A 23,789-nucleotide genomic window follows, 5' to 3' on the forward strand; every position below is an offset into this window, starting at 1 on the left:
TGGTTTATGATGCATTAAGTATATTCTAAAATATTTTAATAAATTGTGACAATAGTAATGAACTTAGATAATAAATAAATTATTATAATTATATAATATAGATACTCATATTTATTTTTAAACTTAAAATTATATAAATTACAAAATTTAACTATTAGATAGTTTTGTTTTTTTACAGATAAATTATAAATATGTAAAATTTAAAAAATATATATAAAAAAGAAAGTTTAAATTAAACCCAAAGTTGAAGACCACTATAAGCTAGACATAAAATTTGATGGTCGGTTGCAATATCTAATAGACAATCAATCTAAACATAACAAATAAAAATATAGGAATGAATTAATGGAAGTAGTAATTATTTGTATTTTTAAAACACACAAATTAATTTAATATAAAATACATAGATACTACATAATATTAATTACAAATATTTAAATGAATTAGGTTTCTTTTATATTTTATCATAATAATTATATACCTGTTGATTATGTGTAATATTACATTTTTGTAGTTTTGACCTTTTGTATGTATTATTTTGAGAATCACTTTTAAGTATATTAAGCAATGCCTTTTTGTAATCATTAGGTATACAAGAAATTTCAAGTTCACGGCATAATATTTCAATAGGATTAATTCCATTCATTTTGTCTTTGCCTGAGAGTATTTTTTTTTTAGGAAACCATTGTATTTCTTTTAAGTCAAAGTCACCATTAATTCTCAAAATTTCAGTTTTGGCCATTTTTACCCAGTCTGCAGAAGGATCATTAATAAATACTTGCATCACAGACAGTATCATTTCTCGATTATCAGTTAAAGTTTTAAGTGTATGTACCATTGTTTCACGAATAAAACCTAAAAATATTAATTGAATTTATTATTTAAAGAAATAATTAGATTAATATGTAATAATCCACGCAAACCTGTTAAATTTAGTGGTGCCATTAAAGAAACAATATGAGGAGACATTCTAAACGGTATCAATTCAGGTATAACTTGTATACTAGTCGCTGTATGAAAAGCGAAATTGAAATCAATCCCTAAATAGTAAGTTAGATAAATCAATAAAATAACCAAATTATTAATAGTAAGTTAACTATTTTATATTATAAGCAAAATATTAGAATGGTTAATGTTTATAATCAAGTTAAAATTATACCCAGTATTATATTTATTTATATTACCTATGCAAAATCCTGTTTTTGTTGATACAATTGTGTTATCTAGATGTCTGTCACCAATTCCCAATATCCAATGACAAATTGAAAGTACTGAGAAACTGGTTATAAATTTTGATCTCAAGCAAATATACATTTCAGCACAATGGCATAAATTCAACAAAGATTTCCTATAATTAAATTACTTTTTTAACATAATGTAAAAATATTTCAAACATTCACATCTATTATGTAAAGGCATTTTTAGGTTAGTGAATTATTTCACAGAAAATAATAGGAATATAATTAGTATTTTAGATCTAACTTTATAGAAAAATTAAGAAAACACCAATTTGCATTTGTTATCTTTGTTTAAGTAACATACTAATACATTTCTTTAAGTAATTCACATTTAGTTTTAGTAATTTTAAAATTAAATTTGATAATTCATTTTAATTTTAAAATTAAAAAAACTAAATGTAAGCAAATGTTAATATGGTTCTCTTAATTTTAGCACTGTCATCAATCAATCAACACTAAAAATACATATATAGTCAATGTGTCAACATATTAAGTATCCTCTAAATCTGAAGACTTATTACAATAATTTATTTCCTAGTTTATCTGTTTCTAGCAATTGATATGAAACATTAAAAATATGCAACATTATATTGTGTTCCTCATGCAAAAATTAAGTGTTGGTATATTTTTATACATTTTAAATTAATAAAAAACACTCGATACTTATTTACTATAGGCTCTTTTACATTTAATATGCGTTCTATAGAAGTGTGTATGGTGGATAAAAATCTAAATTTTTATTGTACATGATTGCACAGTAAACAATGTAACTTATATAGTTAGGGTTACATGTCCGGATTTTACAAAGTTAACCGTTTAACATGATACAAAAAAGTTATGTCAGGTGACAGATTTTTGTGTACACTCAATATAAATGTATTAAATGTAATTTCTATTTTTGTTCATATTTTTTCCCGGGACATCACAATAAGCGACTAGGTACCCAGTAGGTACCCATTATTAAAAAAAAAAAAAAAAATAATTGATAAATGACACATTTTATAACTTATATTTAATCTAATAACTCTTATGCAGTTATGTATAACATAATGTAGATATTTTATTAATATATCTAAATAAAATTGTATTAAGGAAATAACAATATTGTTTATCATTATCTTCAATTTACCCCCCCCCCCCCTCCCTTTGAAATGGAATTGCTGACTGGATTTGGTCTAAAAACATTATGGTAATACTATATATAGTATAAAATATTGTATTTATTAATAATTATTATTGAACATTGCATTACATTAAAAATTAATCGTGTAAATCATTGTGAGAAAATATAATTATGTACAATAGTATATTTACTAGTTACCATATCAATAACATCCTGAGACGTTAGATAATAGTGTTTATTTTTTTTTTAATGAAAACTAGTGTATTTCAAATTGTCTGCAATATAATATATTAATATTATTAATATCATTATATAAACTATGATTTGGGATTAAAATATGAGCAGCAGTATATCTCTTTACTCAAGATTTATAACTATTATAGGTAGTAGATGCTTTTCTGGCAATGTTCAGAATAAAGGAATACTGTTAGAAAACGCTATATAGAAAGTCACCATGTTATAAATTTTAATAAAATATTATTTGGAAACAAAAGTCTGTTATTTCTGTTATTGTTTTAATATCGTTAAATAATTAAGATTATAATTATGTTTAAATTTAATGGTTTATGTTGGTATATTATTTGTATACAAATGATAAAATATTTATATTTTAATTTTGAATTGTTTAAACACAAATAAGACATTTGACCTAAATATTATAATGAATAAAAAATCATATTTTACTCATATATTACTCATTTTAATATAATAATATAAATTATATCACTGACAGGATACAAAATTAGATGACAGTTTTTTACTTAAATGACTGAGATGAGGTAAACATACGTGTTGTACATATTATATTAAATTAATTATATATAAATTAATTTCATAACTAAAAAAAAGATGACTGTTATTTATTTGTATACCACCAACATTATGAATAATGTCCACTATACTGTGCACATACACAAAGTCTATAGTATACAAAAGTACAAACTATAGTGTGTATCAAACATATAACTTATAATTTGTCGTAAATAAATTATATTTATTGATAAATTTCCAAGTACAGTCAGAATAACTAAAAACTAAAGGTACCTATACAGATTATTGATAATTTCGACAGCAATGATTTTCAATCGTTGTTCAATAAAAAACAAAATTAGTTGTTAAAAAATCTATGAGTATCAATCACAATATGTAAATGTGACGTATAGTATTTTAGAATTGTATATTATATTAATGTGTTCAGAAAAAGTGTATAAGAGTACATAAAATACACTTTAAGATCAGTTTTCAATGAGTAAGAAACTATAAGCAAAGTTTTTTTGTGGAACATATTAAAAATATTTTATAGTACCTTAATATATCAGCAGGAATTGATTGAACAAGTTGTTTAAATTTTGCTACGGTAACCATTCTATTATAATTCATAGTTGCTTGTGCATAGACAATCAATTTGTTTGAAGAATCAGACTTTTCAGACAACCAACGGTAATGTTCAACAACTTTAGAATGTCTAAAAACAATATAATTTTAACTATAATAACAATTTGTACAACTATTATAATATGAAATACTAACAACTGTTTAACTCCAGAATCTTTACCACCAGGAAATGATTCACAAATAAAATCTTTTAATGTGACTGTGTTGTTAATCCATTCAATCATACCCAATTTTTTTGATATTGGAAACACCTAAAATAGTAATTTTTAAATACTAAACACTTCAAAATACTCATGTAAAAAGAATAAAATATCTTACTATATAAGTTAAAAGTGATAGTTGTCTGTCACAACAATACAAATTGTTTAACAATGTATCATTTATTACATTATGTAATTGTTGAATTCGTTGATCTTGCCTTAAATCTTCACCAAATTTGATTAAGAAACTATATTTTTTTCCATTATTTCCATTCATTGTAATTTTAATTGGATTTCTCATTGAAAATATTACTCGTACCTTAATTTAAAAAACAATATTTAGATCATTTTTAGTATAAAACATATTTAAGAATTTTACATTTTGTTTAAATGATGTGATAGTAATATGATTTTCAGTATTAGGTTTTTTCGTTCCACAATACTGTCCTGGAATTTCAATAGTGTCTATATTATGATTAGCATACAGAGCTAGCCAAGGACAATAATTTATTAAATTAGTAGACAATTTTCTCCTATAGTATTCATTTTTATGAGTATCTACTTGTTTTTTAATTGTTATTAATTCCATACAAACATCATTTAGATTAGTATTAGATGATTGGAATTTGTCTGTAAATTTGAATAAAATAACAAATAAGCAAAGTAATATTATACAGTATACAAATATTCAATAGTAATTTACCAAAAATTAATTTAAGATTATCTTTAAAGATATCTAATGTTTTAAATTCCTTTCCTTTAAATTGTTGATTTTCTTTAGTTATAAAACAGTTCTTAAACATATTTTCAAACACCAATATAATCAAACTCAAATTATTTGTTTTTATACTCTCTTGGACATCATTTATGTATTCTAGGAGCTGAGTAAATGGACAACAAACATTACTTATAGCTTTTATAAACATGTCAAAATAAATATCAGATATTAATGGAATAAGTCTGTAAAATAAAATGCATATAAGTTAGTATTATTTTTCATTAAAGAAATCTATGATAATATATTTTGAATATAAATTGGAAATAACTTAAAAAATGTACAATGATAAAAATTACTTTAAACTATGGTTAAATAATTATAAATGTATAAACAACATACTTAGCTTTTAAGAATGTTTCACACTCTTTATTATTGTACACGTTTCTTTCCATAAAAATTTTCAAAGGTAACAGTGTAGCCTTAGGATATACTTGACATAAACGAATTAAAAGCGGACCAATTACATTAATTAAAGGAGAATCCAAACAACCTAAAATCTGATTTATCCATTGTAGGAACATATACTCAGGAACATTTTGAGCCTATATATAAAATCAATAGTTATACAATTAAATACTGTTCAGTGCCTAAATAAGATAAAATAAAATACTTCTAAAATAAATGTTTCTTTTAATGAATTGTAAGAGAGATTTTCAAACTGTAATATAATAGGAAATAATTCTGATGCTTTTTTAGAGCCATACTTCATTGCTTTTAAAACAGATTCTATAAATACCATACATTTCTGATTGTCTTTATTGCTTTCTGTAAGTATATAATATAAATGTACAGGGTTTATATTATACAAAATATGCTTTCTTTGAGATATCAATATGTTAAAATTATATAAACATTGAATACCTTATATTCTTGTTTATCTTAATTAAGTTACCAATATTAAATTAAAATATTTGATTGATTTAATACAAGTAAATAGACTTATGGTATAAATAAAATAAATTATTTTAATCATAATGTCACCTACTAATTATATATAGTTGTTATATATACCTTTAAAATTTAACTCCTCTAAACAATATTGAGCTAACATCAAATGAGAATCAACAATTGTTTTAGTACATAAATTACTATTCAAAGCAATATGTATGCAATTTTTTAAGTTCTGTATAATAGTACAATCAATTTGTTGTAAGACTTCAGTAAGGCTACTGTAAACAAAATCAATGTAAATAATAAAAAAAAAAACAAAAAATATACGTTATTAAAAATAACCTACTCAAATTGTATGTTGCTTTTTATTTTACTCATTATTTCCGATAATACATTTTTTGATAATAAATTAATATCTGGTACTTCTTGTAAAATATGAGCTATATTTTTAGAAATATTTGCAATATGAAAATTAGTTTTTAATAAACAAATTTGAGAACACTGTTCTTTGATTATATTATCTAAAATTAAAAACAATTAATTTACAAACCTAATAAAATCTATTTAGTTATAGTAAATATTACCTAATTCTGACCAAGAATTTAAATAGTATTTAAGTTTTTTTTCTACATCAATTGTATAACAACTAGACATTGCTAATATTTTACTACGACAAAGTATATAGTCTGATGTCGAATTTTCAATATTCTAAAATAAATTTATAATAATATTAAAATATATTTTCGAAAATTATTTCAAAAAGTTTACTTCAAATCTAAATTCATTCATGTATTTTTTAGCAACATAGAAATTATTTTTATTTATAGCACTTTCAATTAGAGCTAATAATGATTTCATTTCATAATTTTCTAAAAATTTTTTTAAACAACATTTTTCATCTGATGGTAAATCATCTATATCTGTGTTGATCTTATTTAAGAAAATTGATCTGTTAAAATAAATGTAGTTTAGTTACTATTATTTAATTATTAAATACATACAAAATATTAAATGATAACCTGGTAAGTATTTTGGTATCCCACAATAATAATGAGTCAGAATCTATAGGCAGTTGTGATTGCCAGATTTGAATTTGTCTTCTAATTATTTTAGTATAATCATTAGATTTATTTGAAGACGATTTAATGAAATACTAAAAAAAAAGCTTAATTTAAATCAACATTATATTAAGAAGACGTAGTATTTGCATGTGTTGTCAAAGTCTGAAAACATATAATGGCAAATTTTTATTCACCAGTTTCATTAGTGTTCTGTTAGTTTTAGTATTAAAGTGAATTGGCATATTATAAAATTTAAACATAAGATTATTATCTAGGGGTCCCATGTAGATTTTTATTGATATTATTATTTTGAAGTAAGTTTTAAAAATGTACAGTTTCAAAAAGGTCATAACTTACTTAAAAATAATAATATCAATAAAAGCCTACACGGGGTATATAATTACTTAGATAATAATCTTACCTTTAAATTGTATAATATGTCAAATCACTTTAATATCAAAACTAACAGAACATTATAGAAACTGGTGAACGAAAAATTTGCTATGTCATATGTGTAAGGCGGAAACAACACATGCGAGTACTACTATTATTTTATTCTAAGGTACAACGTTCTCTTAATAAATAATCTCACATAGATTTCTGAGAGTGTTTGTAAATTTAATAATTTATCAGCTCGTAGCTTATAATATTGGGGTGATATGTTTTCCCATTCTTTGAGAAAATTACGCATTCCAAGTTTGCACCATAGCTGTGCTTTATTTAAATCATCACAACATAAAAATATCATACAAGCTTGGGCTGGTATACGTGTCTATAACATTGAAATAATAAAAGGTAATTTTTAAATGTTAACTGTGAGAATATATTAATAATATATTACCAATATATATTTTTCTTTATGTCTATCATTTAACCAATTGCTAAATATTTTTATAAATTTATCATTAGGTATGCCAGTAAGTATTTCATTTAATTCTGAATGTAAAATTCTACGTAAAAGATGATTTTTGTACCTATAATTTCATACAACAAAAAAAATAATTAGAAATTTAATTTATTAATTTTAAAATTTAAAATAACTCATATTTACATAGGTACATATTGAACATAATGGACAAAAATGAGATGATTAAATATTTACCAATTATTGTCCCAAATTTTCTCATAACTTTCTCCAGTTTGATATTTTAACATTTTGTTGATTTCTTTCCAATCAGATAAATTCTCTGAGCACTAAAAAAAAAAGAAGAAATTTAACAATTATTATACTATGATTAGTTGTTAAAGGAAAAAAATTAGTACTTTATAATATTCTTCAAACAAAAAATCTTTGTCACTTTCTAAAATTATATTTTCATCATTACATTCCAATACTGATTTAAACTTTATTTGAGCCATTCGCCAATCTTGAGATTGTTCAGCTTTCAATGCCTCTTTTAATGAATCACATGATAAATTTTTTATTTTTTCCTGAAATATACCTTCAACAACATCCAATTCACCCATATTTTTGTATATCCTATAGAAAAATAAAATCTTAATTATTTGATTAAGTAAAAAAAAAAATTTTAAAATATACTCGGCCAATTTTATCCAATTATCGTCTAGACATTTATATGTAATTTTAGATCTCTTTTCAATGTGTACATCAACTTCTTTTGATTGTAAATTATTTATTGATGTTTCTATAACTAATGCGCCTAATGACATTAAGCCACATGATGTTGCAACTAAGAAATAAGATACAAATATTAAAATCAATTCATTCTTTATGATAGAATATATTCTTGCCTTCAGTTACTTTGTTTGGATCTAAATTAATTTGAGTAGGATAACAGTATGCTGTATCTAAGATAAACCCTGTAAGACTATGATTACCATGACTATGATTTAACATAGTAATTAAAGATTTATTCAAACTTTCAAAATATTGCTCATTAACTTTTGGATTATTTTTCAATCCGTACATGATTGATGAAGAAATTATCCTTGCAATATTATTGTCCCTCTGAAAAATTTATGTTTATAATGAGTTTAAGGACAATTAAATTACAAGAATATGCTAGTTATAAAATACATTAACTATGGTCTATGAACAAACTGGTAACATTTACAAATTTTAAAATATAAATAGTATGTTATAACTTTATTTTTATAGTTAAGATTCAATATTTATTTAATATAATATAATAAGTAAAATTAACATAATGGTAAATAAATAAATTTTTCTTTTATTGAGGATTTAAAAATATAAGTGTACTTTTTGTAACTTCTGTGTTTTTAAATGAAAATTTAATACAAATTACCAAGACTTAATATTACTTTTTTAATGGAAATTATGTTACACGTAAATCAGGATTGTACTTAAGAGGTCGTAGTACCCGCATGTATTGTCTCCGTCTTATACATGTGAGACATAGCAAATTTTTGTTTACCAGTTTCAATATTGTGCTGTTAATTTTGGTATTAGAGTGAGCTGACCTATTATACAATTTAAAGGTAAGATTATTATCCAGGGCCCCACGTAGCCTTTTATTGATTTTGTTATTTTTAAGTAAGTTATAATCATTTTAAAATGAACAGTTTTAAAAAGATCATAACTTATTTAAAAACAACAATATCAATAAAAGGTTATGTGGGGTCCTGGATAATGTTACCTTTAAATTTTATAATAGGTCAGTTCACTCTAATACCATAATTAACAGCACAATATTGAGACTTGTGAACGAAAATTTGCTATGTCGCACGTGTGTAAGACGGAGACAACATATGCGGGTTCTACGTCCTCTTAATGATACTTACTTTAGATAATTCAATTAATGGCTTAATCACAGATGCATTTGTAATTTCAATATCAGGAAAATCCCCAATCCTATATTTTCTATACGTATTAACAGATGATTCACGTTTTTGTGCTCTTTCTTTCTTAAATATTTCACGTTTAACATTTGTTTGTATACTTTTTATTGCAAAATGTTTACTTATCATCGATTTGTTACGCAATATACGAACTTTTTTTTTTTGTATAAAATGTGATTCCGAATTAAGTATATTATCTAAATAATAATATTTGTGTAGTATATATTATACAATAAAAATTAAACAATTTATATTATACTTTACTATATATTGAATTATTATTGATAAACAAAAATTTAAAATTAAAATATAGAAAGAATAAAATTTTTTACCAAAATGTTGAGTCCAGCTCTGTTGATTTACACCTAAAGTAGAAATGTTTACTTCATCTGATGACATTTGAGAATAAGATTCTAGAGTTGAAATATTATCAGTTAGTTGAGATTGAATTATAGTTGGTTGAAACTGTAAAGTCATTGTATTTTTTATTAGGAATTTTTCCTTAGTATTTGATTCAAAATTTCCAAGCATATTTGAATGGTTAAGTTGGCTAACTATTGTGTCAGCAAATTTAGGAAAAGTAGATGTATGCTTTGCACGCCATGATGCTGTTAAATTATAATCTTCAAATTCACAAGCATGCAAAGGATATTGAAATATTTTTTGATCAAAATCTAAAGCTGTACAGCATGATTCTAGTAATATGCTAACAAAGTTTCCTAAAAAATGTGATTCAATATTTGGTGAGTAAAGTTGATCCAAAAGAATTAGTAAACGATCAGCACATTTCAATGGTAATCTCTTATCATCTGCCCAAAATCTAATTAGTAAATATAAAAAATGATTAATTCAGTAATAGTTATATAGTTTTATTAATGTTTTGTCTTTTATACCTAAATACTTTATGTCGAAGTTCTTCATCATTATCTATTAGACCATTTAATAAGACTATTTTACATTCTTCTGTAATTTGTTTTGAAGTATCATCATTATTTCCTCTATACAATTAATTAAAATACCATAAATAAATATTATTAATAATTATATATTTACTTTGTTAAATTTTAACTATGAAAATAATAATTCTTTAACTTACAAATAAATGTCATACGTGATATACATAATTTCATAAATCAACTTTCTATGTTCATTATTGTGTTGTTGTGAAATATCAGCAATTATTTTTATTAACATAATCATATTTTCGGGATGAACAGTTGGTATAAGTTGTAATATAATTTTTAGACATATTAGTTGATCATTAGTTCCGCTAAATATTAGGTATTTTCAATTTATGAATTTAAAATATTTTACAACAATATAAGTTATAAAAAATATATTTTTTTAAAACATTTAATCAGTTATATATTATTTGTAAAATGTAAATACATACTTGTCTTTTAATATGTTAAAAAAATCATTTAGTTCTGTAATTTTTTCATATGAATTATTAATTATAGCCAATCTATTTAGAATCATTTCTAAACATTGAGTTCTGTGAACACCTTGTAATTTTTCAAAAATATGAAACAAATCATCCAAATAACTTAAACAAAATTTAAGTACAAATAAATCAAAAGATGAACACATTTTGTATATACATAATAAACTAATAAATAATTATAATAAAAATATCTTTTGTTGTAATAACTCAGGGGCATACTATGGGGTCCGTGCGCCCCCACCGTTCACCGTATTTTATACTTATTTTTATTATATGAGATATTTTATAACTCTCATGTACACAAATTTCAACTTTTTGCTTGTGTCCCTCCCCCTCCCGATAAGACATTTTTAAATGCGCCCCTGTAATAACAATAATATATAATACAAATAATATTTATTACCTGTCAATAATCTTTGAGTAATGCTTATGGATATAATACAGACAACTTAAAATTTTTGTTGCATCCATGCTTTCAGTAAAAGTTAAAACTGAGGACAGACACTGTAACAATTCCATTTCATTTATTGAATTTTCATAATAGATCCTATGAAAAAAGAATACATTTATAAAATAGATTCATTATCTATAGTAAGTACAGAATTTAGCAAAAAGCCTCCCATATATAAAGCTATATATGTGTCAACAATGGAGGAAGCCATTTACTAGACAAGATGTTTAAAAACATGCTATATAAAATGATTTAGTATAATTGCAAATAAAAGGATTTTTGTTCTTCTGTAACTGCCTTTTAAAAATACAGGTAAATTTATTGCTGAATCCTATATAACAATTTTTATAATTACTTTAACAGCATTCCAAATATTTCTGAACTAAGCACATAAATCACTTGATTATTATGTTTTAAGCTTTCCATAAGCAAACTTAAAAAACTAGAAATCAAAAATTAATTAAAAACAATAATATATATTTAAAAAAATAATTTACATAATAAATATACTTTTTTTTATTTAATTCATTGAATGGTGTAATACCATTGGCAGATAAGATTCCAATTAAATGTAAACCACATTCTAGTAATTTATTATTTATTTGATTTGGTTTTATTAAAGACAAAAGTTCATCATAATCCATTTCTAGTGAGCATTTCCAACTTTCAACAATAAATCTACAAAAAGATACATTAAATATATATTTTTTTTAAATTTATGAACGTATAGAGTGAACTAAATTTTTAATTTAGTTATACAAAGTATAATTTTTTACTAGAATCATTGGGTTTTCCTATGGTTTGATGATACAAAAAAATTGTAATGATATGTCAACATGAATTTTAAACATCTTCAACAAAATTAGTTACATTCAGAATAATTAGAATAATCAGAATAATTATCTTTAATTATTATTGATTTAAATTTTCAAATACTAATAATGTCTAATTAAAGAAATAAAATAATGGTCTTTGTAGCATGTACTATTTTATTATAATTAGTATTATTATTTTTATTATAATACTAATAATATAACTATTAAATAAAACATACAAAAAGATGATCAAAAAATCTAATGATCTTTGAATATTAATTAATTGATAAACATTGTTTTAATAAATACTGTAAAACCTACATGAATGAATGTTTATATTAAACACTTGTCTATGACAGATAAATTTGTATCTTTCATCAGTGCTTATTATATAATATTTAAAATTTAAATATGTATATACCAAACAATTTTGGTCTTTAAAAGATGACCTATATGCTTGCATATTTTAAAAATGAGGCATGACATAAGTAAAAATATGATTCATATTTTTGGCATAATTAGTAAGTCATTTGTAAGTATTTGTATGCACCAAATTTGCAAGTTTAGTTGTTTTAGATTATCCATAAAAGTTGAAAACACTTAGCCAACTTTGATAAACCTGACCGTTTTATCATTTTCATGTTTTTGATCTTAAAATATTTGCATAATTTGTAAGTAAGTATTTCCAACCACCGTGTTATATTTTAAAATAAAACTGTTAGTTTAAAAATTTTTATGAAGAACAGCTAACTTACTTTTAATAAGGAGTAATTAATGGAAGGATGACTCATAAAATTTTAATTTGTGCTAACAAATACTTAATAATTGCTCATACTTTACCAAAGTCAACAATTAGGAAATGATAAAACAGCCAGTTTTTGCAGAGGTAGCTGTGATTTAACTTTGGTAAATAAATAAAACATATAAAAAACTAATTTTTGATTACAAATACTTATAAATGATATACTATTTAATGAAAAAACTTGAATTAATAATTATGAAATTGAGGGCCCAACTTTACAGATTTGTATCTACTATCTATAAAATTATTGGTTAAAAATAATAGATATTTTTATGTATTAATATTATAATACAAATCAAGACAATTTAAATTAATTTTTACAGAGTAAACACTAAACATATTTACTTAATAAATTCCATGTTGTGCTTAAATATATTTTTTATTTCACTATGGGAAACTGACAAAAGAAAAGAAAATAACTTTTTAGCTAGGAGTTTCTCATTTTTTGTGGAAGGAACTGCACTATTATGCCATGAAACAAGCATTGATACCTATAAAATATTAAATTGTTTACAGATTGATTGAAAGTATTGATAGTATAAATGCAATTATTTATTGAATCATGAATTACCACATCAATTATAAAATAATTTAAATTATTCCCAAGATGTTTATCTAATACAAATTGCATTATAGGACTAAGCCAGTGTTTCGCATATGGTTCAAAATCAGTTTCACAATTAATTATTAATTTTATGAGCAATATTTTTGAATTTATTGTGTCAGTTGAATTATCGTAGAATACTAGTTTTAAATTATTCATCCATTTTGGCATATCCACATTAAGCTAAAATAAATAAAATATAATTTTAATAATTAAATTTATATATATAAGTTTCAATATACATATTTTCTAATAAATTATGCAATAATTTTGAAAAATATTTTAGTAAATAATAACTAATAAGTAATAATTGTTTATTTTAAGTAAGTAATATTATTAATATTTTAGATATTACAGAAGAAGTAAGAATAATATACAAAATAACCATTTACTTTTTTTGTACTGCCAATTATGTTTTCTGAAGTTAAGTATTTTACAACAGCACATAAATGTGCCATACATTCGTGATTATTGAAATTATCCATTTCTAGTTCGACACTTAACATTTGATGAAGGGATTGAGACTAATAACAAATATAAAAATGTTTCTATTTTAAAAAGTAATGTTTTAAAAATTAGTTTTTTTTAAACTTCATTTTAGTACATTTGGTATTGAACAATCTTCTACAAAGTCAGATCTTAAATAAGAATTATTATAATCATAGCTTCCCAAATCTTCAATAAGTGTATTTTTTAAATGACTACTCAAATCAATATATACTTCAGGTATATTCTGATTGGATTTGGTCCTTATGTTAATTAGTTTTTTTTTCCGCTGTGGTATCTAAATAAAAATCAAATACAATACATTTTACTTTTTAAATATTTCTAATATAAAAAATACATAAATATGTTTATAAATAATTTCAATTATTATAATACCATTTCAAAATCTATAGGAAATTCATAACTTATAGAACAATCTACTAAATTTCTCCAAATAAATTGTTTTGGTGGACGCTCATTAAACAAAAATATTGTGTATTTATCAACATCATCCTCAGTGTTGCTAATAATAGTTATAAGTGTGTTAAATGAATAACAATGTAACTGTCTAAATAATTGTTTTATTTCATTTGATCCTTTTGTGTAATCAACATTACTATAACGAACTTTTACTGCACTGTGAAAACAAATAAAACGACAAATATAATTAATATAGTTTAATTTTTTGATAATATTATGTAAACAATGTATAAATAATCTTACGAAGTTCTAAATTGAGTTATTAAACTTTTAGAATCATTTCCATTATATGTGTATGGTATTGTACAACCATTATTAAGTTCTATGTTGGTAAAGAACTTGAACATCTCTTCTATAAGCTTAAAACAAGCAATTTTTGATATTAATAAATGTCGTGCCTAAAATAAAAATAATAATAGTTAAGTATATTAAATTAATATTTTAACACAAATACATTCAGAGAGAATATTTTTCAGAGTATTTCGATATATATAAAAATAAACATTTGGAATAGCATTTAATGAATTATAAGTTTAAGTGAGTGAGTAATGAAAAACTAGGATAACTTGCAAAATATTGGTTTACTATCCCACTTACCTATACTTTAAATACATAAAACTTATGAATTATTCATCCAAGTTTCAATTGTTATACATAGAAATAGTCCGAAAAACATTCTGCTTCAGAATATAAAATTAAAAATGTATATTGTCATTCAAAAAAGTAAAAAGTTATAATGATAAACAATAAATTTTTTTTTAAGTTACTTTATTATAATTTGAAATTATTTAAAAATATTAATAGATTTTGAAATAATGAATACTCTGTGTAAGTAGTGATGATATTAATACATTATTAAATGTTAATCTAAGCTATAATTTCTAAATTATATTTGACTAATTTAACAATTTTATAATAAACTAAGTATAATATATAAATTACTTTTCCACTGTCATTTGCCAAAAGATTCTCATTTACTGTCTTCAAAATAAAATCAATTATATCTGTATAAAATTTTGTAATGACATTTTTTCTACAAAAAGACATTATAGGAACTAGAAAAATATTTACAATCATTTCTCTTCTACTCTCAGAAATAAAATCATTTCGAAACATTTTATATACAAAATTACAACATATAAGTTGAGTTTCATCAGATAGTCTGAAATTAAAAAAATACAACTGATTAAAAATTATAAGTAGATAATTATACAATTATTACTAAGTCTTCTAAATAATTTTCTTAAATTATAGTAAAAAATACATTAAATACATTAAGTTTTGTCAAAATGCTATAGCCTAGTAGAATTTTTATGTATGAAAATAAATTTTATACAGTCGTATAGATTACAATATTAAATACCATTAAAAATGTTTAAACCTATTAATTTTAGAGGTTTTATATGTATAAAAAAAAATATAACATATATATTTATTTTTTATAAAATTAAAAATTAGTCCAAAGTAAGAGAATTATTTTATGAGGTTAAATAGTTATTTTCTCCAAACTAATTAAATGTCTGTTTTCAGCGTAAAGTAGAGAATTTTTAAAATTACCTTTGAAAAAAATAACGTAAGCAATTATTCACTCGTTCGATAATTACATGGTTGGGATCTTTAACACACCATTCAACTATTATTTCAAATAATAAATAAGAAGAACTCAACTCCATAGCAGTTAAGATTTTTTGAAAAGTAGTAACTATATTAGTAAGATCTATACTGTGAGGTTTTAATTTTGATGAGGTTCCAGGAAAATGTTTATCTCTTAAGTCAATAAGACATTTTCTAAAAAAAAAAAAAATATTTCATTAATTTAATTTACATAGAAATAATATAAAGTGAAAATACTACCTAATAGTACAATCAAGACTTTCTTTAAAATGTTGATTAGAGACTAATTTTGGTAAAAATCCCAAAAGTCGGCATTTATGATAAATATTTAAATTGTTATTAGTCAAATGCTCACAAATCCATTGTTGAAAAAATGTCATACTTTCATATCTAAAGGTATCAATTACATTTGATGATAATTCCACAAACTCAAATATTTCATTCCAAGAAAATTTATTTTTAAATTGTTCACAGAATTGTCTATTATTCACAATTTTTTCAATTAGTAACTTTCCTTGGAAATCTCTAAATATTTATATAATGATTATTAATAATTAATAAAACTAAATATAATGTACATCTTACTTCTTTTTATTATTAGATGTTTTAAGAACTTCTAAGATCACATAAAATATTTGATCATTTAATGGATATTCAGTAAGCAATTTAGTAGCAAAAATTTCAGGATTTTTCAAATAATATTTAGTTATTGGTTTACTAAACAAACTAAAGAAATACTGACTGAATAATTCATATTTGTATTTATTGGTGTCAATAATATAGCTTTTATCCATGATTAATAATGTTATTATATCATTCTAAAATAATGAAAAATATGAAAGAATTATTAAAATGTTTAGTTAAATAGATTTTGTTTTTAATGTATATACCCCACAATCAAGATTTATTAAAAATTCTATCAAATTTTCCAAGTATGACAATCTAATTGATTCAACATTTACAATAACTCCATCATTGTAAACATAATTAAATACATTTTCAAGAATATATTTTCGATTCACAATTTCTTCAAATTCCTATAAATATAAAACATTGTAATTTAAACAAATATATCTTTATATATTCCATTAAATTCTTTATATTCTATTTAAATGCATATATATATTTACAGTTTAAATATAAATCAGTTTATTTACCAGGGTTAGAAATATATGGCATTCAAGGATCAGCTGATTTACAGCAATAAAATTTCTTTTAAATGTATATTCAGTTAATGTATTGAAATTGAAATCAACTTCAGACCAATATTTTGAAAGATGCTGTTTCAATTTGTTATTAAATTTATTTGAAATATATGGCATCTTAATATATTGAAGTATTACTAGTTTATGGAGATTTAATTTTTCATCAGAGTAAACCATTTCACAATCAAAAAGATATCTAAAAAAAACATATTAGATTGATTAATACTGTAAAAAATATAATAAAACAAAATTAAACATAACAGCATCATGGCAAGAACTTATTAACATATACACAAATATGAAATAAATAACCCAAAATAATTAGGAGTTACAATCTCTTTAGTTATTATTTGTATATATATATATACAACCATTTGTTTAAAAAATAAACTTATTTATTAATTACCCAGGTTATTATATAATTAAAATATTTTATTTTTGTTATTAAATATATATTAAAATTATTAACATGTATCTGAACCCAATAAACTCCAAATTTGATTGCAACTCACTAATTAAATACTACTGGCATAGACTAACACATAACTACAAAATAAAAATAGAACAACTATGTTGTTATAGATGATACTGACTTATATATTATAACTGTAAATGGTAAATTAGCTTTTGACATGTAATATTAATATAAGTAGAGCTAGTCTTTTAGGTTATTAAATTCAATACATGAAATATAGCAAACAAGCCATAGTTATAATAAAATAACAATTGATTTACTTGATAGCAAGATCATAAATTTTCTCCTGACTTGCTTCATCTAATAATCCATAAATTAAATTATTTTCAAATACATTTATAAATTGAAAAATACCAACTATAACATGGTTTTTTAAAGTATTAAAATATCTGGATTGAATAATAATATTTTTGTCATTTTTTTTTAATGGTGTATTTAAATATGTTAACCATTGCATTAAACTTAATTCTTCTATATGAAATAGAAACTGATGAATAGACTGAAACAAACTAATTATTTTTTTACATTAAGAACTTTTATTTAATATTATAGTAAAAGAATATCTTATAAATACTAACATTTAAAATTAAAAGCAATGTACTTTAGAAATTTAATATAGGATGTAAGAAAAATTATTAAAAATTAGTTTAATTATAATAACACATTTTAGGTACTTTATGGTACTTACCATGAACAAGGATTTTTCAATAGTGTAATATCCATCATACTTTCTTTAAAAAGTGATGTATAACAATCTAAAGTAGCGATAAGTTGATTTAACCAATGTATTAATATGTCAATGTTTGTCAAAACTTTAAACGAAGTTAAATCTCGTTCAATACAGTTTATTAATTCTTTTTCTCCGTGTGATACTTTAAATGAATTTAATATACTTTTTAATGAATTATGATCTGTAACAAGTTTCAGATTATTAATAAAAATATAATGCAATAATTTATTGTTAATTTAACAGTTGTTTAGTGATTTTATATTTTTTTAAATATATTATAATATGATAATAGTTTATAATCTATATACATTTTATAAATAATTGAATTAATGTTTTGTGCACATTGTGACAAAATAAAGAAAAAATTTACAGTTAGATACAATTTACCTACACTCAACTTGAGATACATTATTCCTCGATGACTTCAATTATTATTTTAGTTTTTGGATTTGAAACAGAAAAATCAATAGAAGTTATTGTATAATTATCATACATTAATTATAGTTTAGTGAAATAAATCTAAACTAAGAAATTTAGGATAATGAATCATTTTAAACTTATAGATATAAGGTGATTACATATAATATTCCATATAATTTTTAAAAACATTGAAACCATAAAAAAAGTAATTATGTTTTCAAAAAATTTCAAAATACAACTTACTTTGTTGCGCAAGATTAAAATACTTATTTTTATTACCTTTTACATTCTTAGAAAGAGAATTTGCCATATCAAAACACTTTGATCTACAAATGGTCATTGGTGAACCAATATATCTTAAAAGCCATTCAACTACATTAAATAATTGAGTTCCAAGAAATGGTTTTGGTATTATTCGTGAAGTACAAATCTATATTAAATTCCAATAATTTGAATTAGTTTATTAATTATATTATAATATTCTAACTCAACATTACTTCATTAAATAAGTTAGATTTTTCTAAAAACACTCTTTGTAGATGATCCAAGGATTTTAATATGTGTTGTTCTGAATTTGTTGATTTGGTTGAATCAAGTTTAACAATAAAATAATATAATAATTGAATCCACAATTCATTAATAATAGTTTCATCTTCTCGTAGTATAGTGTAGCAAGAATTAAAGGCAACAGCAGCTCCTAGATAATATATATATATATATATATATTAGAATTGTATAGAATAAATTATTTATTGTTTCTTATAGGGCAAATAAAAATCTAAATGGACAGTTTAAAATATGGTTGGTTATAAGTTTTAGGTTTGGGTTTTTTTTTTTTTTTCATAATAATGATAAGTTAATACAAACATTAGTAGAAAATATAATTGAATCCAATTATCAGTAGCAGTAGCTGTAATCAAACATAAGAAATTCTAAAGCTTAGTAAGTCGATACCATGCTTATCAAGAGCTGATTGCTTAGATTTTATACAGATCAAAGAAAATCTTGCTTTTACCATAATGCAATTGTTTAAAGTTAATATTAAATATTTTAATGATCATTGACCACTTATAACTATTGTGTTTTAATAATCTATTTAATTTGTTTTAACTTTTAAGATAATTTATACATTTTTGGATCAAAATAAAATTTAAACTTTAAATGCAAGATTTGTTTATAAAAAATTTGTATCTTTCAATTTTAAGAAACCAAAACTAAAAATTATTAGCATTAAAGATATATAATATATTACAAATAATGTGCATAAGTACTTTTAAATTCGTTAATAATAAAATTTACCTAGCTGCTTATTTGGATTAGGATGCAAACAAAAAGATTTAATTTTTTTTATAATAATACGCAAGCTAATTGAAAGTTGTTGTGATAAACTATCATCTTTTAATGTCCAACGTAAAAATTCCATAATACATTTTGCAGAAAAATCTCTGACGGCTTCATTGCTATTTTCTGATATACTATCCTGCAAATAAAAAGTATAAATATAAAAAATGTATAATATAAAAATTATATTATAAAGAATATCTATTAATTAAGAGATAATGTAATAAGTTAATAACATATCTAATTAAGAAAATAAAACTGTTTTTAATAATGAAAAATTGAAAAACAAATTATTTAATGATCAACACATGCAGTAAGTAACAAAAGATGGACACATTTAAACAAAAAAAATGAGTAACTTTAATTATAAAAATATAATAAGTCATAACTTATAATTACGTAAAAATAATTATAGCTTAAATATTGTTCATTGATTTTTTTTTTATTTTTAAATGTTCAATATAATTGTAAAAAATAATTCAATTAGTATATCATACAATACTAGAAAAAAAAAATTTTTATTTACCATTAATATATCAATAATTATAGGGGTATAAATACTATTATACTGGATTCCGCTTGCAAAATAATGCACAACCCCAATTGCTAAAGGTTCAAAAAGTTGTTGAATTAAATTATCCATATCACAAGCTAATTTTATAACTATTGGAATAATTTTTGTTGTAACTATTTCCATTTCTGTTGGTTTAGAACGTTCTAATGTAAGATCTATAAAAATAAATATAACTTCAATTTATATAGTAATAACAAATAACTATCTTGAATTTTATTAGATTATAATATTTTATATTTATATATAATTAATTGGGGCTTAGTATAACTGATCCAATTGGCACCAAATTTTGCATATTAATTTCTTAAAACTCGGGGAGTGTTCTTTGCTTTGTTTTTTTAACCCCTAAGTGGCCCACACATAAGTTTCATTTTGGCTCAACAATTACATAGTTTTAATTTTTATAAACAAGGTTACCATAAGTTACAGAAATAGAATTAAAAGAAATAATTGGTATGGACTAGTCAACCTGCCATACATTGAGATTATGAAGTATTTTTTAAATAAAAGAAAATAACATTTAATTTAATGTTTGTTATTCAAATATATAACATAAAACAATATCTATATGTTTGTAGCTTTTAGACTCAAAAATTATAAGACCAATTTTGACAAAAATTTTAGATTGTTCTTAGATATATTAAGAAAGTTAAGAGAGTAGTCTGATCAACGTTTGAAATTATACCAAGTGCTACATCCCACATCTTAGTCAAATTAGTTCAAAATTAAAATAGACGAACTAATGTATATTAATATCGAGAAACAGACAAAGTTTGGTTATACAACTAGTTTAAAATAAACCACAATAGGTATTATTTTAAAGGATTAACGAAAAATTGTTCTTAGGCTAATGAATTTTTTCCTCAGCATAATACATTTGGAAAATAGAAATTAAAATACATATCACTCAATGTTAATGTGAGTGATAAACAGTGAGATGTATTTTTAAATACGCTAAGATATAATATTAATTTTGATCAGTTATAACTTAGATTAACTATTTTGAAATATATAATTATCTACATTAAAATTAAATAATAAAACTATGACATTTGCTTATGGAGTAATCCATTTAAAAAACACAATTATAATATTAAATTTTATAAATGAAATCTATTTTACACATCTGACAATAAAAGAAGCTAAGATTGAATTATTTAAAATATTTAGATAATTGAATTAAAATGGTATATTTGAACCTATATTAATCTGTATATTATAATTGTTTCACATCAAACATAAAAACCAGTCGCGTCAAGTACATATTTATTTTACGCATTTTCACCACCTAAAATTGGAGTGGGTACCTGGATGGCTGGGTCTATATAATTTGATAAAACTGGCACTTAGTAGCCAATAGGTACTTGTAGAAAATACTTATAGGTAATTGTAGAAACAAATAGCATAGAATCTATGCCATATATGATACTACCTTTGCAAATAAATAGAGACTAGACTATGATTATAATAGATAAAATTAGTAATTACTAGGGCTAGGGATTTCATGTCCTAAAAACCCATAAAATATGCATGTATTTATTCCCAAAAGAATCACTTAATATGCTATTAAAATATGCATTTAAAAAAAGTATATTTGTAATAAATAATAATTATATTTGTCATAGGCGAAACTACGGGTCAGGCCAGTCAGGCCATGGCCTGACCTAATACTGACTAAAAATTTGTATATATTATATATTTTAATAATTATTTAGGCATTATAATAAATAATATATGTATATATTTGTACGTTTTGTATAATACTATAATATCATATAGTATATACCAGAGGTTATCAAAGTGTGGGGCGCGACCATCATTGTAAGTAATTTACATTATTTCGTGTACTTTAATACTTTCATTGTCCAAGAAGTCAAGCTATCATTTAATGCTATTTAAAACAATTATCTATTGTTTGTTGAATTTACATGTATTTTTAAACTCACAAACCTGTGAGACCGTGTGTGACAACTCGGATAATAATTAATTTTGTTCAATATTATTTTCATCAGCAATTAGTTTTTTAGATATAAAAAAAACTATCATAATTGTTTCTTGAGTTTCTTCTTATCGATAGTTATAGTTAATCAATTTTATCGCTTTTCTGTTCATATAATTTCATTGAAAAATTCAATATTTTCGTCATTTTTATTTTATAATCGACACGTGATACAGGACAAGTGTGTAAATTACCAAATTTAAATAAAAACAATTCGGAATAATTTTAAAACTACCTATACATAGAAATATAATCTTTCATTAAAAAAAATTCATATATAATATGTATTTTTTTTAACATTATATAACCATAGACATTTTAATAATACTAATTTAAATAGTAAAAAATAAAAAGATTACTAGGCCTCACTGAGTTTAAACTCGTGTGGAGGCCTAGGAGTTATCTTATGTTCAACACATTTAAATTTATCTTTTTCTCCTTAAATACCTACTCAAATACACAATAAAAAATCAATAACATAAATACAATAATATAAGTTTGAACAGCAAATATAAATAAACAAGTTATGTGTAAAAAAAGCAAACAATGGTAGTGTAAAACAAAAGTGTATAGGTAATATATACATTAAACAAAATTGCTATAAAAAGTTGTCAATAGAATTTTTTTTTATATTTTTCATTTGGCCTGCCCTAACAAAAGTGTCTAGTTTCGCCTATGATATTTGTAGATATGATCTATAATAAATTTAATTAATTATCATAGATGATTATTTTCCTTTTTTCATTTGACATCTAGTCTTAGTCTAAGACAAAATACTTTTTTTTTTTTTTTTAAAAAACAACTTAAATTGAATACATTTGAATATTTTTAATATAATACCTT

At 22.5% G+C, this 23,789-nt stretch overlaps 1 protein-coding gene across 4 annotated transcripts in view; it reads right to left on the reverse strand.

Annotated features, from left to right (window-relative positions):
• LOC132928997 (DNA-dependent protein kinase catalytic subunit-like) overlaps positions 1–23,789 on the reverse strand; it is a 31,970-nt gene continuing 8,181 nt past the window's right edge. For 2 of the 4 annotated variants that reach the window (XM_060994006.1, XM_060994005.1), the window contains exons 16-63: positions 20,900–21,102; positions 20,332–20,512; positions 19,530–19,729; positions 19,312–19,462; positions 18,571–18,793; positions 18,143–18,391; positions 17,360–17,603; positions 17,093–17,239; positions 16,788–17,020; positions 16,443–16,727; positions 16,146–16,376; positions 15,531–15,750; positions 14,832–14,986; positions 14,505–14,745; positions 14,227–14,406; positions 14,015–14,146; positions 13,590–13,805; positions 13,364–13,509; positions 11,912–12,079; positions 11,757–11,843; positions 11,354–11,497; positions 10,900–11,052; positions 10,603–10,776; positions 10,400–10,504; positions 9,839–10,326; positions 9,450–9,703; positions 8,439–8,655; positions 8,227–8,377; positions 7,950–8,166; positions 7,789–7,880; positions 7,528–7,660; positions 7,279–7,458; positions 6,645–6,778; positions 6,394–6,574; positions 6,210–6,333; positions 5,972–6,146; positions 5,746–5,903; positions 5,345–5,499; positions 5,074–5,276; positions 4,660–4,916; positions 4,336–4,586; positions 4,075–4,275; positions 3,892–4,007; positions 3,668–3,826; positions 1,185–1,348; positions 924–1,040; positions 482–855; positions 1–310 (exon numbers count right to left, since the gene is read on the reverse strand). In XM_060994006.1, the coding sequence (XP_060849989.1) occupies positions 233–310; positions 482–855; positions 924–1,040; positions 1,185–1,348; positions 3,668–3,826; positions 3,892–4,007; positions 4,075–4,275; positions 4,336–4,586; positions 4,660–4,916; positions 5,074–5,276; positions 5,345–5,499; positions 5,746–5,903; positions 5,972–6,146; positions 6,210–6,333; positions 6,394–6,574; positions 6,645–6,778; positions 7,279–7,458; positions 7,528–7,660; positions 7,789–7,880; positions 7,950–8,166; positions 8,227–8,377; positions 8,439–8,655; positions 9,450–9,703; positions 9,839–10,326; positions 10,400–10,504; positions 10,603–10,776; positions 10,900–11,052; positions 11,354–11,497; positions 11,757–11,843; positions 11,912–12,079; positions 13,364–13,509; positions 13,590–13,805; positions 14,015–14,146; positions 14,227–14,406; positions 14,505–14,745; positions 14,832–14,986; positions 15,531–15,750; positions 16,146–16,376; positions 16,443–16,727; positions 16,788–17,020; positions 17,093–17,239; positions 17,360–17,603; positions 18,143–18,391; positions 18,571–18,793; positions 19,312–19,462; positions 19,530–19,729; positions 20,332–20,512; positions 20,900–21,102 (9,047 nt within the window). In that variant the 3' untranslated portion in view covers positions 1–232. Of the gene's footprint in view, positions 311–481; positions 856–923; positions 1,041–1,184; positions 1,349–3,667; positions 3,827–3,891; positions 4,008–4,074; positions 4,276–4,335; positions 4,587–4,659; positions 4,917–5,073; positions 5,277–5,344; positions 5,500–5,745; positions 5,904–5,971; positions 6,147–6,209; positions 6,334–6,393; positions 6,575–6,644; positions 6,779–7,278; positions 7,459–7,527; positions 7,661–7,788; positions 7,881–7,949; positions 8,167–8,226; positions 8,378–8,438; positions 8,656–9,449; positions 9,704–9,838; positions 10,327–10,399; positions 10,505–10,602; positions 10,777–10,899; positions 11,053–11,353; positions 11,498–11,756; positions 11,844–11,911; positions 12,080–13,363; positions 13,510–13,589; positions 13,806–14,014; positions 14,147–14,226; positions 14,407–14,504; positions 14,746–14,831; positions 14,987–15,530; positions 15,751–16,145; positions 16,377–16,442; positions 16,728–16,787; positions 17,021–17,092; positions 17,240–17,359; positions 17,604–18,142; positions 18,392–18,570; positions 18,794–19,311; positions 19,463–19,529; positions 19,730–20,331; positions 20,513–20,899; positions 21,103–23,789 lie in introns of those variants that run through there. The other 2 variants (XM_060994007.1, XM_060994008.1) reach the window with 2 other exon arrangements.

This window comes from Rhopalosiphum padi, chromosome 4 (genome assembly GCF_020882245.1).
Source record: "Rhopalosiphum padi isolate XX-2018 chromosome 4, ASM2088224v1, whole genome shotgun sequence".
Classification (NCBI taxonomy): Eukaryota; Metazoa; Arthropoda; class Insecta; order Hemiptera; family Aphididae; genus Rhopalosiphum; species Rhopalosiphum padi.